The sequence below is a fragment of the Phlebotomus argentipes genome, unplaced genomic scaffold, assembly GCF_947086385.1.
Source record: "Phlebotomus argentipes unplaced genomic scaffold, Phlebotomus argentipes genome assembly contig_2, whole genome shotgun sequence".
NCBI classification, from domain to species: Eukaryota; Metazoa; Arthropoda; class Insecta; order Diptera; family Psychodidae; genus Phlebotomus; species Phlebotomus argentipes.
The window spans coordinates 487,720-503,328 of NW_026776162.1; the positions used below are offsets into that span (position 1 = coordinate 487,720).

The 15,609-nt window shown below is 42.0% G+C and overlaps 1 protein-coding gene across 5 annotated transcripts in view; it reads left to right on the forward strand.

Moving 5' to 3' along the window:
- Positions 1–32: 32 nt before the first annotated feature.
- The window catches only part of LOC132265017 (protein groucho), an 84,505-nt gene continuing 68,928 nt past the window's right edge, over positions 33–15,609 (forward strand). For all 5 annotated transcript variants that reach the window (XM_059765407.1, XM_059765408.1, XM_059765411.1 and 2 more), the window contains exon 1: positions 33–1,064. In XM_059765407.1, coding sequence (XP_059621390.1) covers positions 1,029–1,064 — 36 coding nt within the window. In that variant the 5' untranslated portion in view covers positions 33–1,028. The remainder of the gene's footprint in view (positions 1,065–15,609) is intronic.

The following is a 15,609-nucleotide window of genomic DNA, read 5'->3' on the forward strand; positions in this document are numbered from 1 at the left end:
GCATCGTCAGTCGATGAATTGAGTGCGCTGCAGAAGGTTGCCTGTGTGTCACGTTGTCTTCGACTGAGAACACCATCCAGTTAAAGCACCGTCTCAGAGGCATTTCCCAGTGCTCTGCTTTGGATTTCCCAGCAATTTCCCACACTGTTTCTGCGTGTCATCGTTCTGCTGTGTGCCGGAAGAAAATCTCCGACTTTTCCCGCCGCGAATCTCTTTCTTCCGCCAGTGACAGCGGCAATGTGAAAAGTCTCTCAGAGAGAGAGCAAGAGGGAGAGAACGAGAGCAAGAGTGAGACAGTGAAAAATGCCAGGAAAATCACCAGTGCAAGTGGCTCAGTGGTGACGAGAGTGATTTTCAGTGGCGAAAAACGCAAGACTCCAGCCGGAGAGTGTCTTTTGGGCGGCTTTCCCGACAAGAAAGCATCCCCCACCATCAATTTCTCTCTCTCTCCACTGGAAATTGATGCAGTTGACAGCTGCTCGTGAGAGTGAGACAGATAGTAGTGAAGGGCGTGCGTGAGAGTGAGACAGAGCAGACGCGGTCGCTCTCTCGACCATCTTGGATGCTAAACGTCAAATGGCTTTTCCCCAATTTTCCCCTGGTCAGCAATTAATACCGAATTAATTGAATCAAATTCTCTCTCTCGGGCCACTCTCTGCGTTTTCAATTAATTGTGGCACCGCAGCCGATAGAGCGAGAGGGTGAGAATTGTGTGTGACGAGGAGCGAGAGAGCGCGGAGAGAGTGAGAAATTTTATCGGATATTTATTGAGTACACTGGCGCCGCCTAGAGAAAATTCAATTCACTGAAGGCGCGGAGAAATTATCGCGCGCGTGTGTGTCGAAATCCTGAAGAGAAATCGACAGAAGAGGGACGATTTTCGCGATTAGAAGAGAATCTAAGGATATCAGTGATCATCGGCGATTGCAAGAGTGCCCGGCTTGTGGTGTGATTCCGTGGACCGCCAGCTGAAGAACGAGTTTTCTTTTTTTGCGTGAAAAGCAAGACAGCGATTTGAGCAATTAGTCATGTATCCGACACCGGCTCGACATCCACCGGCAGCGGTAAGTCAATTCAATTAATTCCATTTGAGCATCACCCACAAAAACCATCCTCGCGGTTTCTTCCCACTGGGCGCCAAAGTTTGTGCGCGCGATGATCGCACATAAATCTGGCCCAGAGGAGGAGAACGATAGAGAGTCAGAAAGACGACGAGCAAAAATGCCCCCTCAATTTGCTCTATTTTGTTTATTTTAATTCGCTGCCGCGCAAGGAGTATGTATTTTTGTTGTTTGTTGGGGTTCTCGTACAGGAGGCGACAAGCGACCATTTTAAGAAGAAGAAGATGTATAGTTAAATTTGTGTTTCGCGGTGAAGTGAATTCGCGGGAATTTAAATTTAAACAATTCTTTTTTTCACGGATTTTCATTATTTTATTCAAGTTGTGAATGTTTGTATTTTCTTTTGCTCCTGTGAAGCCGCCCACCCTTTTTTCCTATACATATTCGCCCTTCTCTCCTTCTCAATTAAGTGATTATTTTGGTAAATTATTTTGTTTCTAATTCTCTGCTTCACATAAGTATTTAAGACATCTTTTGAATATCTGCTGCAGTCCACATTTTCATTAATAAATTCACACGTGTCTCTTAGAACATTTTTTTTTCACTTTAAAAGTGAGATGAAAATCGTGGAATCTTGGAAGTAAAATTCAACTTTCTCGCAAAAATTAATGAAATCCATATAGAGTTATTGAATATTATAAAAAAAAATAACTTATCAATCGATTGATCTTCCACTGTCTCCTCATAATCCGAAATAATTTCGATTGTGTTGTCGAAGAGCATGTCTACTTCCGATTCTTTGTCACTTCCGGCTTCATCGCGGATCACATCATTCAGCTCTTCATCCTCGTCTCTCAAGACTGCAGTTCTCTCCTCAAACTCATCTCCATTACCGCAGGGCATGATCTTTGCGTAGGAATGATCCCCTGTGAAATACGAGAGCACATTTAAGTCAATCAATTTACACATATTTCTATTCTGAAACTTACATAGAATTGCAATCTCTGGGTTGAGAGATTGGATGAGGTCCAGACTCGCCTCTGGATGAGCCCGGCTCAGCTCTGGAGATGTCCCAACTTTCGTCGGGAAAACTGAAAATTATTATAGATGAAATAATAAAAAAGAACAACCTGCATTGTATATAAATCATTACCTCCCTTCTTCAATCTCCTTCTGCACTTCCACTCTCCCTGCAGAGCTCGGGAAGTGGGGTGGAAATCGTCAGGCAGGAAGTGGTCAGAGCACACTCTGATGATCTTCTTCTCAATACCTGACGACTTCTTCAAGATTTTCCTCCACTTCCTCACCACCTTCTCACTCTCGTGGTGTGGGAGTTGGTGGAAGGAGACGTGGGGATTACATCCCTGGATATTCTCACAGCCAATTACACTGCAATTCATTTTTCTTCAACTTTTGCACAGAAAATTGACAATTAGAACGTGCGAAATGAATGAACAGTTGGTTTATTGTGACTTCGCGCGAAAAGAAGTCACGATGAAAAATAGTATGATCGAAATAACGGTCGAATTTTTCGCTAAAACCTAACCTCAAATAGACGATGTCGCCTCCTGTACGAGAACCCCAACAAACAACAAAAATACATACTCCTTGGCTGCCGCGGGCTTCAAAGTTTTATTGATTCTTTTTTCTGCCGCGCTCACGGATATTTTCCATAAATGTTGTTTTTTTCTCAGCCGCTCTCCGGGAGATTAACTCGACAATTTAGAGACGCAAAATGTGTTGGAAGATGCATGGGAGACACAAGGCGTTCTGGATTACTTCAATGGCGGGGGAGTTTCACTTGGGGCTCTGAATTCCTCACTGTGAGTGATCTTTAGAAGGGATTTGAGTGAAAGTCAATTTGTGATGGTTTTTGGAGGAGAGCAAAGCGAGAAACGTACACGTTTTGGTAATTTTTCAATTTATTCCTACCATTATATGTTTTCTTTTACACTTGGAGAGAATCCAGAGCTTCACAAAAGTGTTTGGATTTTGCAAGAATTTTTCTTACAAATTCTCAATAGCTTTTTGAAAAAGTCTCTTTTAAACAATTTTGGAAGATTGCAGAACAAAAATAAAGTAAGGTTATTGAACAAAAACACTTCGACGAAGTTTCGTCATTTGCAATAAATTTCATCACTCCAAAAATGATAATGCTTTAATATGGACAGAGAAAAAAGTGACGCTTATCTAAATGATAATCCGGCCTACAGTCCATAAAAAGGCTGAGCGCGCCTCAATGGAGTGAGTGTGAAAAGGCAATTGAAAAGTGTTTTTGTTTATATCCCTCGTGCGCCCGTAATATCGTCAATTTGGGAGTGTGTGTTGAGTTTATTTGCGCTCAGATTAATTTGAAATTTTGTTGAAAATGCAAAAGAGTGCGCGAACGCTGTGCCGCCTGGCGGACACATAATGGCAAATTGGCTTGAAATTGATATAACATTTCCGTCATAGATACTCTCCAACTGCGTTAAAGTGGATTTCACCATAAATCTGTCTCATTTAACATGAAATTGCAATTACGGAAATTATTACAATTTTGCATGTTGACGCTACTATTTGACTGACAAACTCCCAGCAATTCGCCTGTAAAAAGGTACACAAACTCAAAGTGACCTCAAATGTTGGCCATTGTAGAGGCATTTGGGAGATCCTTTAGCTTTTTGCCATCGCACAATTGCCTGGCTCACAGGAGGACACTTTATATTGGGAGAGAATTTCTCGTGAAAAGAGGTCGAAGGTGAATTTGTACGATTGTTTACCCGGGTTTTGTTCTTCACCCCATGGAATGATCGTAAAATCCTCGCTCTTCTGTGCGGTGTCACACGAGGAGTGGCGGCTGAAAAAGGAAATCCCAGGAAGGCTCTCAAAGAGGCGCACAGAGCAACAAAAAAAAATGAAAGAATGAAATTCCTCCACTTTTTGCTGATGCCTCTAAAATTTTTACTTCTTTCATCTCAACTTCCCTCTTTTTTTCCCTGAAATATAGGGGTGAGAATTTCCTCTCATCTCTACACAATATTTCCCATTAGCACAACGCGCGCGCGATTCTCTGTCCTCATTTTGGTGTGCAATAAAACGCACATCGAGCGCGACTTGTGTGAAAAGAGATCTTTTGATTGCCTGCATGGAAGGCCGAAAAGCCATCAATTTGCTCAACACTAAAGTCAATAAATTGACGCGCGCTTCGCCCAAGACGATGACCAGTTTCGCGCGCCTTTTGGCTCTTTCGGCATGCCAAAATTTCCACCATCACACTGTATTTTCCTCAATGGCGAGCAAAGAGCGCGCGCGTCTTCTCTATAGGCAATCTAAATATTATGTTAACAGGCGGTGGTGAAGTTGAATGTGTGGCATCGTGAGCGATATTGACACTTTATTATTTTTGGCACAGCCCATCATCATCGTTTTCATGTTATATATTTTTCCTTCTGGTATTCCGCATTAATGTGCCTCTCTTTCGCTCACACTCTCTGCCGTCTTCCTTGGCTTTTCACGTTTCCCCGGCCTGAGCTTCTCTCTGTGGCCCGAGGATGGCGATATGGGTGAAAATTTCACCCCGAGGGGATGACACAAGTGATAAAAGAGGGTGAAATAATATTGATTTCACCCCGTGTGAAAATGACGCATTGTGAGAAGCTTGTCTTTTTTATGGATCATTGTAGATTTTCACACACATTTCTCATCTGTCTGTTTATCAGTACTGCAATAATCTTGCCTAAAAGAGGCATGGATGTGGAATGAAAAATTTCAATATTTCGAAAATTTCGACATTAGAATAAGATAATCTTTTTCCTAGGGAGTTTTTCCACTAACACGCCAGATAGAGATCTTTGGGAATTTTTAATGAACTTTCCAAAGTAAAGCTCAAAGGAGAGAAAGGTGTGACAGAGAGTGTCCAAAAGATAGTGATCAAGTGCTTTGGCACTGCTAAAAGAATACACGAAGACAGTCAGTTTGCGCGTTTTGGGTGGAAGATTGACTGTGAGCGAGAGAGAGAAATTCTCAGGAGGTCAATGACGATGAAGACACACAATGAAAGGAAGGTGAAGAAACATTTGTGGTATTTGAATTAGAATTGTCAGCTGGGCGGGGGGAGCAATTAAATTTTTTGGCAGATAAGACAGTGGCGTGCTGAAGAGACACAAAAGCACAGTGAGAATTTATCCAAAGTTTTTTTCCCCTCTTGAACTTTTGTTTCTTCAACTTGGCGTAAAGGTAAATATAGTGGAGAGAATATGGCAAATTTGTACGGAGTTGTTTTTTTGTTGTTGTTGCTGCTATATATTGTATGTGTGTGGATTATAATATTGTGTGCTGAAAAATAAAAAAAGAGAGTCTGAAGGGGCGAAGGAACTCCAATAAACGGTTTTTATGTTACGTTAGAGCAAGATATTTGACTAAAATGCAAATATTTACATACCAAAGCAAACACTAATAAACATTGGAAGGTGGATTAGTGAAGGAAAGAGTTTTTTTCGGGTGTTGGGAAGGAGTGAAAAAAGAAGCACAAGAAAAGCGACGCAAAAGACGGTTTTTTTTGTGAGGGTGCGAGACTGTGTTTTTTTTTTCTTCTTCTCCTCGGGAAAGTTTTACAGCGAGGAATTTTTGCCTTGACACAGTGATTAAACGTGATTTTGTCAATTCTATGCGAAGAAGTGTGCATTCTTGAGGGTGAAATTAAATTGATTCGTTGACTCGACGAAATATTTTCCCCTCGTGTGGGGGTAATTTAATAAATTTCAGAAAAAAAATATTTATAGACACGGGATGAGAGTGCGTGGGAGGAAAGTGAGAGAGCGAAGAGGTGAAGGCGGTGGTGAATTCATCAATAAACGCGGGAAGCCTATTATTGGCGTCCATTCACCCATTCTGCCACCCACCATACACTGGGAATTGTGGGTGGAAAGGGGGTGTATTCGTGATAAAATATACAGAAAAACACACATTCGATACACTTCGGGGGAGGGAGAAGAGCCACCCATCGTCTGCCACCCACAATGGCAACATCTGTAGTGTGGGCTGGGGTATATTCAAATTCATAGCACGAGCTCATACCATCGTAGGGTGGTTTTGTGTGGGGTGGAGGAAAAAAAACACACACACACACAAATACTGAAGCCACCGCCCCAATTCGATTCGACATTCCATCATCGCCATCAAAGTTTTGGGGCGAGGAAGGTGTGCGATTTTTCCCTACTGTTTGGCGGGAGAAAAAAAAGAGGGAGAGTTTGAATGGAGGAAAAAAAAATCCCAGCTAGTATATTTGAGAACCCGACATTTTTTCGGTATTTTATTCTCGTTCAACTCGTTTTGGGCTGTTGAGCTACTAAAACCATCACTTTCGTGTCGCTCAAAATGCCCCACCCTTTAGCCCCTGGGGTGGGGTGGGGAGAAGGTGAGACAGAGTGTTTTGCTGTAACCGTCACGTTGACACTTTTCATCATTACCACTCTCTGGGGGGTGGCGAGGCACGCAATTCCTCAACTACAGTCCTTTGAAGGAGAGTTGAGGCACTGGAGAAGTGTTTTAAAGTGGTTTAAGAGGCTCCGCCCACTTGCATGCCCCGCCCCATTCTGACAGATTGTCGCCATGCAGTTTGCATACTTTATGGGTGAGAGTTGAGGTGTATCTACTTGACTTTCAAAGACTGTGCGAGATGGAAATGGTTCTTTCTCCCGATGCTCGTTCGGGGGGTAGACAAAGAAATCCCACCCACCTAATTTGGCATTCAAGATTGAGGTCTGGCGCGGTGGAGTGGCAGCAGAAGGTCTCGTCGAGACCACCGCCAAGAGGCGATATACTTTCTATGAGTGTAGATGAAAAGGAAAGATATTGGGGCCATTTTCTATTATTATTTTTCTCCTTGGCTGAATTTTTCACTTTGTGTGTGCGTGGAGAGGGTGGAAAAGGGATTTTGACTTTGGTAGCATGCTAAAGGTAGGGTTTGTTGTTTTCACTTCCTCTAAATTATGCCGAATTCGGTCGGCTGGTGGTGGGGGAGAAACAAATATTTGTTTGTGTGGCTCGGTCGAGTGGGAATGGGGTGTGATATGTACTGTCCGGGGGTGGCTCATGGTCACCTTATATTATGGTAATTTTCAGCATCTGTCGCCTGCAAACACGGGTATTTGACATGGAGACGACACCCTTCATTCAAGTCGCCTGCGTCCATCACAAAGGGGTTGGTAATTGCATTGGCTCATATCTCATTTCGCCTTATTATATGTGGTTCCGCTCCGAAGCGTCCTCGTCGATGCTCATGCCCGCTGAGCTGTGATGAATAGGGGAGGCAAATTGACTTGACCATATATTCTGGATTTATTAGCCACCCTGTCTTGACTTGTCAACCTTGAAATTTTTATTATTTTATTGAGATCTCAGGCCTTCCTAATGACTTGTTGACTTTAAGTTCTCTTGGCCTCCTCAAGAATCCCTGGGAATTTTTTTTCATCACCCTGCCTTGCAAAAATAGCATCAGAGATGGAGATAGAGAGGAAAGAGGACGACCCAAAATGGAAATACTCTGTATTTTATTGGATTTAACACAATTTGACCCCTTTTCTCACCCTCCTTTCGTCCTCTTGACATCACCACAAACTTTTTAGTTGAAACAGAGAGAAAAAAAATTCCTGACATCCTCGACTTTTTTTTCCTCTGCACAAAAAATGTAAGAGTGGTTTTTTAGGGGGTGGTGTTTTTGAGTTGGGCTCTCACTGTACTGAAGGGTGAAATTTATAACTAATCGCCATGGTTGACAACTTTTTCTCTCTCTCCCTTCCACAGAGAGCAAAACGGGGAGTAAATGTGGTCTCAATAAAATTTTCTCACTTTCCTCCTGTGTGTCCCTTTTTTCCATCCCCGCATTTGCTGATCTCCTCATTCTCTCGCTCCCTCTCTCGGGGGATTTTCCGTGGGTCTTCCACCAGGGGGAATCTCAATATATTGCGCCTCCTCGGTGAACTTTCACCCTCCCCGGAGCTCCACGTGAAATAAAATCTATTTTGGAGTGGCTGGAACGGAAACCATATTGATTTTTGGGTGGTGGTTCGCTGTGGTTGAGTGTTCATCGCAGGGAAATCGTCCATTGTTGGTGGGTGAGAAGAGAGAAAAAAAAGTGGATGTGGGAGGATTGTGAAAAATGGTCAAGATTCTCGTTTGCTCTTCGGGGCTCAATATGGTGTGTGATTGGTTTGAGTGTTTTCAATGAAACCCAGAGTGGATGTCTCTGTGTGCGATCTAAATCTCCGTAGGGGAGCGTGGGGCATTTAAGGATCTGTGAAAGACTTTGTTTGACTGTGCAAGGAATATTCATGCAAATGTGGGAAACTTTAAAGATCGTGCAAAGTAAGTGTAATTCTTAACACTATTCTGACGTGGAAATCAGCAAATGAGGATTCCAAATTCGAGCAGCTCGTGCGTCCCCTATTGGAGAGGAGATTCCCTGCCCCTCTGGCCAAGTCACAAGGGTTGGTTTTGTAGCCAATTTTATTTTACAACCCTCAACTTCCAAGCTTCGCTCTCTCTCTTGTGCTCTTCGGTGTCGCCTTTTTTCGCAACACCCCCCAGTTTTGGATGTTTTGGGGCAATGGACGGTTGTTCACTTGTGAATGCTAGAAGAGCGACTGGTGGTTGGGGGAAATGTTACTGCACAAGAGAGGGTGGCAATTGGAGATTCAATGGGCGAAAAAGATGAAATGGGGATGGAATTCGCTTGGAAATTCAGTGCAAATGACTGTGTTCAGTGAGGGTGGGGCGAACAGGGCGTGCTGGGGTGAGTCATGGATAGCCAATTAAGTGCTTTGATTTTCCCTGATTGGATTTGCTATAGGGAATTGAAATGAAAATGTGGAAATTGTGTGGTATTTGATTAGATGTAATGCGGATGAGTGCTGTGGTTGAATCTCCACACTATATATATTTGCACATTATTACGGGGTTGTGAATAGGGATTCTCCCCCAATCATTTTCTCGATGCTGTTCTTTTTCCCGTGGTAGCTGTTCTTAGGCTTGTTTTTCAGCAGCACTGAGGCGCAATGAGAGAGAGAGTCAAATATTGATTTCATTATTTAATTTTATTCGCCCAGTGTTTTTTGGCAAACACTGTTTCTTTCATGCAATGATACACTCTCAATGTACGCGGATGAAGGCGTGCTGTTGTAAGGTTAATCCGAAGAAAAGAGAGGCGAAATAACTCCTTGTTTGAACAGAATGTTTAACTTTGTGGCTACCTTAAAGTTAAATACACAAAACACATGGAAATTCCTCAATGTCTCTCTTCTGTTTTTGGGATGTTGAGAAGAAACACAAGCAACACCTCACGGCTCTTTCTTTTGCCAAATTCTATGCACACACAAGCACAGACACGAGGTGTGCTCTTGTGCGAGAATTGGAAGGCAAATTTCACAAGAAGACAAACTCTCTCGAGGCATGAGACCGAGAGTGAAGAAGTTAATGTTAGAATCGTGGTCTTCCTCAAGCAACATAATCATTTAGTATGACTTCTTGGGAGAGAGAAATTGTTAACCCTTTGTTATGCATGGTGTTATTGCCTTTTCTTCTCTTTCTTCGCCTCTCTGAGGGAATCTTCCAGAAAGTCACAGGCCATGGTGGTGCTCAAGTTGAGCGTCTTTTCTACCCTAAATAGGGGATGAGGTGAATAGACGAAGGGTGTGTGTGTGTATATAGGGAAAAATGAGAAATTTGCCGTTCAACTTATTTCCATTTTATCCCTATTTTGGATTCTTGTGTTGATGTTTTTTCTGGCTTGGCTCACCATCTCTTCCTGGAAGGCGGCAAGAGGAATGTGAGGCGAAAGGCACAGAGAGTCGCATAGAAAATAAAATCTTACCAATTTACTTGTGACCATTCGGGTGTCTTTTATATTTTTCCTCTCCAGCATTTCCCTTCCTTCTCACTCTCTCGCTGCGCCACGGCGTATAAAGGAAATTGAGAAGGCGGCAGAAGCATTTCAGGATATACACAAGAGCAAGCATAAAAAGGCCGGGAGTCAAGGAGGGGTGATGGCAATGTCTGAAGCTGTTTTTGGGGATGATTTGAAATTTGAATGGTCTGGTTTGAGGGGCGAGAGAAGAAGGGAAAATTGAGGGGGTCTCTCTCTCCCCTGGGATGGGAAATAAAATGAAAATGATGGCAGATGAGGAAGAAAAGGATGATTTACCCTTGACTTGGTTTATTTGCGGGGAGGGTTTATTTCGACGTTTTTATTATGTAAATTCGCTTTGTGACTTGAGTGTTCTGTGTGTTATGTTTTTTACGAGAGAGACACACTCAAAAAATCTATTTCGCTCCTTTTACTGGTGGCGATGAAAGAGGAGGAAGAAAAAAAATTTAGTGAGGGGAGAGAAAGATGGGCGAGAAGAAGAAGCTCTTCTGGGGTGAATTTTCACCCCAGGAATTTCAATGAATTTTATTGCATTAATCCCGAGAGGCATTTTTTGTTGCTGGCGCAATTATGGAGGATTTTTGGTGTGAGCAAAATCAGAAATACATATTTAAGATGCTGATGAAGTTTAAAGGCGGCGGCCTCAGGTGATTTCTGGTGTTAGAGGTGTACTTAATAACACTTTGGTGAGTGTGATTTGCACATGGATGATTAATTGCGCACGGTGTGACTGCATCGTGAACAAATTCAAATGTATGACTACATAATTATGTTTATTTACCTCCGTCATACCTTCGACTCTATCGTCAATTTGTGCTCATTGCGAGATGGTGGATTTTATGGGAGGAGAGAAAATACACTGCTTTGTTGTTTCCTGGCACAAGCACACGAATTCACTGTTAGGCAATTTCCTTATGGTAGAAAATATAATCAATAAATTAATTTTCTACATGTGCTAATCGATAATTACTCAATTACTATTCATGGATCGACGGTGGATTTGAGCGTTAATCTATGTCAGTATTCTCGATTCCTCTTCTTGCACATTGCCAGTGACTCTGCAACATTGATTGAGGAGATAAGGAACTAATGATTTAGAAATAAAAGCAGACAAAAGGCCAGCAAACTCGCCCATCTTCCACCAAGACGACAGCGCGCGATGGGCAAAAAAGAAAGAAGGAAGCCTCTTCTGGATGTATTTGCCTTACCATTCTTTTTCCTTTACCATATAGCATTCCTCTCAATTTATTAACTGTCAGATGATGTTCAAGATTTATAGGTTGGGTGCAATATAAGTGGCGGAGGGAGAGAGAGAGAGAGAGATAAAGAGTGAGAATGAGTGGAGGAATCTAAATAAATTTGTCATTTGATGCAAAACAAGCCTTTTAAGGCTTTTTCTGCACTCTTGTCGCTCAATAAATTGTCTATATGTATTTTCACTTGCAAATGCCACACAATCACTCGAGTGGTGTGTGCGGAATAAAAAGTTTTGCAAGATAAATTTAATCCATTGACACTATTTAATGTAGATTTTCAATTTATTCCACACCATAGACAGCAATTCGCAGAGACACACACAGCTTGGATTATTCTAATAAGATTATCTTGGCATTAAGGCTGAGTTGTCAGATTATTGGAATTATCTTGTCAGTTTAGAAGATTTTTACAGACTTGCCACTGTTAACGGCTTTCATCTACAGTTGATTCCGATGAAATAAAGCATTGCAAATTTAAATGAATGCCATTGATGTGATTGTGAGATTGAATTTCTGGGCAGTTTTCTGAGCAAATTCAGTGGTTTATTTCACTGTCGGCCACTGTGTGATCAGATATGGTGAGACACCCCACTTCTGGCACCAAATGGTGAGTTAAGCAAGAGCGGCAAGAGCAAAAGAGGGGATTTCTGCTGATGTAAGCAAGAAGATTCGTGTGACACTGTGAGCAGGAAAATTGTCTGATTGACTTTAATTATTTTGTCATTCTTTCACTGTCTAATTGTGTCTCACAAACACATGAGGCATGACGAAGAGAGTGTTTCAGCTAAATTTTCATCTCTGGGTGGTAATTTGCATAATGGCTATTGGCCTTAATTTTTTCCAATATCTTTTCTATGGTGTGTGTAATGGCATAAATGATTTTTTGTTCATCATCGCAGTTCTTATTGATAAAAAGTGGAGATCACGACGGTGCAAGTGAATGGAAGAATGGAGATAAAGGATGCTAAAAATGGTGAAGATTGGAGGAGAAAAAGAGAGGCTGAAAGTGTATAGTATGGGGAAAAATAGCAAAAAAAGGGAAGATGGAAAAAATATACACGAGTAATCTATCGATGCATCGAACAAAACAGGCATGTTTTATTTATTTTTTCACTCTTCCCATTCTTCAGTATGTTTGAGAGATCTTTTTCTGTATGGCAGACGGAGTTTGTGTATATGAGCTCTGGGTGTACAATAATATGTGAAATGGTCGGTTTTTTCTCCCTTCCTTCTTCTTCTTCTTGCATGAACCATGAGAGCACATGGTAATATGAACAGCTAGAGCGTTAATACATGATCAATTTTGTTAATATACCTCTCGTCGTCCCACTCGCTCGCTCGATGGCGCGCGATGTGGAAAATCTTGAGCATAACACAAAATATGACTAATGTAAGGAAGATGGTGTGCGGAGAGGAGGTGAGGAGATGTGACGGGGCGCGAGGGGATGGGAAGGAAGGAGAGGAGAGAGAGATAGAGAAAACGAGTCGAGTACATTTGTGTGAAATGGAAATGGAATTGAATTTGTGAGGCAAAAGCGACGGAGATACTCACCATATAATAAATGCTAGAGTTGAAGTTTTTCGAGATGAAGAAGGAGAGTGAGAGAGAGAGAGGGGCAGAGAGAGAGAGAGAGGAAGAGCGAGTATGGGATTGACGAGAGACTCCACGTGGAGTCGTGTGAATGCACAGAGTCTTAAGAGAAAATGAGACTGAGAAAAGAGACTAAAGGTGAATTTTGATGGCATCATTGGATCATTTGATAGTGAGGACAGAATAAAATGAATCCAACATGTCCCGAGAAGTCTGTGAAGAAGTTGAGAGTGCGGGGGAAAGTTGGAGAAGAGAGGGGTGGACAGATACAGCATCCACTTTGGGTGGAAAAGTGGAGTTCTTCGCTCCATATTGGGAGAGAGATGTTGTATTTCAACGGGAATATACACTTCTTTTTCTCTGTGTGCAATTATGATTCATAGCTTCCTTTTCATTCCGAAACTCCTGCCATTTCGCCCTGGAAAAGTGATGGAGGGAATTTCACGTTTCTTATGGCGTAACTTTTCAATTCGGCGCGGGTGAGACTGAAAGAGGGATTCAGAGAATGTATATACCTCTTTTTATCACTCCGCTAGGCATCGTTGTTTTTTCCTTCACCGTGAAAATTTCCATAAAAGATCACAAAAGATGGTCTGAGGGAAGTGCAAGTGACTCGGGAAATTTTCTCTCAGGCACACTCTGTTCTCATTTCACACGGGGTGTGAGTGGAAATGTGGGTGGTGTTCTTGGTTAACAAAAATTCAAAGCCCCTCCGGCTTTGTGGGTTTGGGGAAAAAGAAGTTGTCACACATGGAAAGTCTCAAATATTTATGTCACGAGATTTCACTGACTTTTCTCTCTCCGCCCTAAGAAGAGACAGACAGAGGGAGAGAGCGAGAGGGTGTTGGAGCAATACTTTGTGCCTTTTTTCAGCAAGTTAGTAGATAATGTGACACAATCTCCTCCCTTTGGCACTTTCATCCACCAACACAGTGTGAGAGTATGACAAATTTACAATTTGCTCATGCAAAGATGCTTCTTTTGCTCTCTGCCTTCCCTCCTTATGTCCCATGACGACATTGTGCGATAAAGAAGATCGTTGCTCTGAAATATTTTTGACTAACAGCTCTTTCATCTCATTTTATTTACTGCCACTTTTCGGCCACCAAATTGAGCTTTACTGTCCCGAATGAGAGGCCAGTCGAAAAAAGAACCACTCATTTCTTCTTTTTTTCTCTCTCTCAATTAATTTAAATATGTCTTGTATACTTTTTTCCTCCCATCTCTTATGGATTTCTCGATGAAAGAAAAAAAAAGTTTCGGTTTATACATACGCCTGTTATTGGCTTTCACGATGATTTGACAATTGGTTGTTTAAGAAGACTTTTCGGTACAAATATTTGGCAGAAGTTAAGAAAAATTTCAAGGTTGTGTAAACACTGAGAATCTCTTTCTAAAATATTTATCCTCTGACGACAGTAATTTGTGAACATGGCGCTTTTATTTATCGAATCTAACACTCTCGGTCAACACCTTTTAACCTCAAATGGCGGATCTCGCGAGTGTGCGTCGTGTGTAGGTCACAGACTGGGCCAATTAATTTATGTCATAGGAATTAATTGATCCGAGGAGAAGAGCAAGAGCCGAAAAAAAACTACAGTTTTTGAGGAAATTTTCCACAGTAATTGAGCCACGAGCGTCGTGATCGTTAAACTCAATGGAAGTCTCCGGAGAATGTGCTGAAGAGTGTTTTGGCTCTCTGGGCTCCACTTCCTCAAAGATGATCATCACGATGCGGATGAGAGACGAGTGCAAATTTGTGCTGGTGGCGGAAAAATAAATAGCAAATTAACTAGCGCAAAAATTGTCAAAATATCTCTGCCAAGACATAAATTAAAGCGTGAGATGTGGTGAAGATAAAAGGCGAAGTGAATGAGATGGAAAGTGCACAACAAATTAATATTTCAACACTTTTCACGGGTTAATAAATTGTGAAGTATAGAGAGTAATTTTTGCGCCACAGCACGGAAGATTGTTAATGAGGAGTGCGCGAGGGTGCGTTTGAAGTGTGTGAGTGTGTATTGAGGGGGTGAAAAAAAAAGAATGGTAGAAATGTGTGGCACAATTAATTTTTGGCATGAAAAGCATATAAGGAATATGGGTTTAGTTGGTGGAAGGAGAGCAATGCTATGGAGAGCGCCAAGTGGGAAGGAGAGAAAGATCGTGTCTAATTGAGATTTATGTATTCGTGCGGCTCTTTTTCACTTAGAGGCACAACATAAATGAATTATAACACGATTTTAATTAGATTTTCTTAATTATGGGGTTTTCTCAGTATATATGTGTATGATGTATAAGTAAAAATATGAGTTATAGAGACGAAAGGAGAAGGTGTGGAGGTGAAAAAAAAGTGAGAAAAGCGAGAGAGAAGAGTTGTGCCGAAAGGAGAAAACGTTAATGGACTTGAAGTCCGTGGAAATGCTTTTCTCCGGTTCTCCTCAGACTCTGGGATGGTGTGTGTGTGTGTGTGTGTTGGTGGGAAATTTCTGGGGATTGGCGGGCGGGGAATTTTCCGGGTGTCGTGCTGAGAATTGAATTTGTTTTGCGGTTCCACAGAACTGGAATAGTGCAACATTTTGAAATACAATCTCTGTCGCAATTGAAGGAGTGCGAGACTCAGTGAGTAAATCACTGGGTGCATTTCGAGAGTGGGTGTCTCTTTTTTCGGGGCGGTGGGTGAGTTAAGTACATAGTGTGGCGGGAAGAGTTGGTGAATAATAGCGTGGCGCAGCATTGGCTATGAAGGAATGAGGAAGAGATGAGGGTAAGAAAAAAAAGAAGGTGAATGAGAGGAGA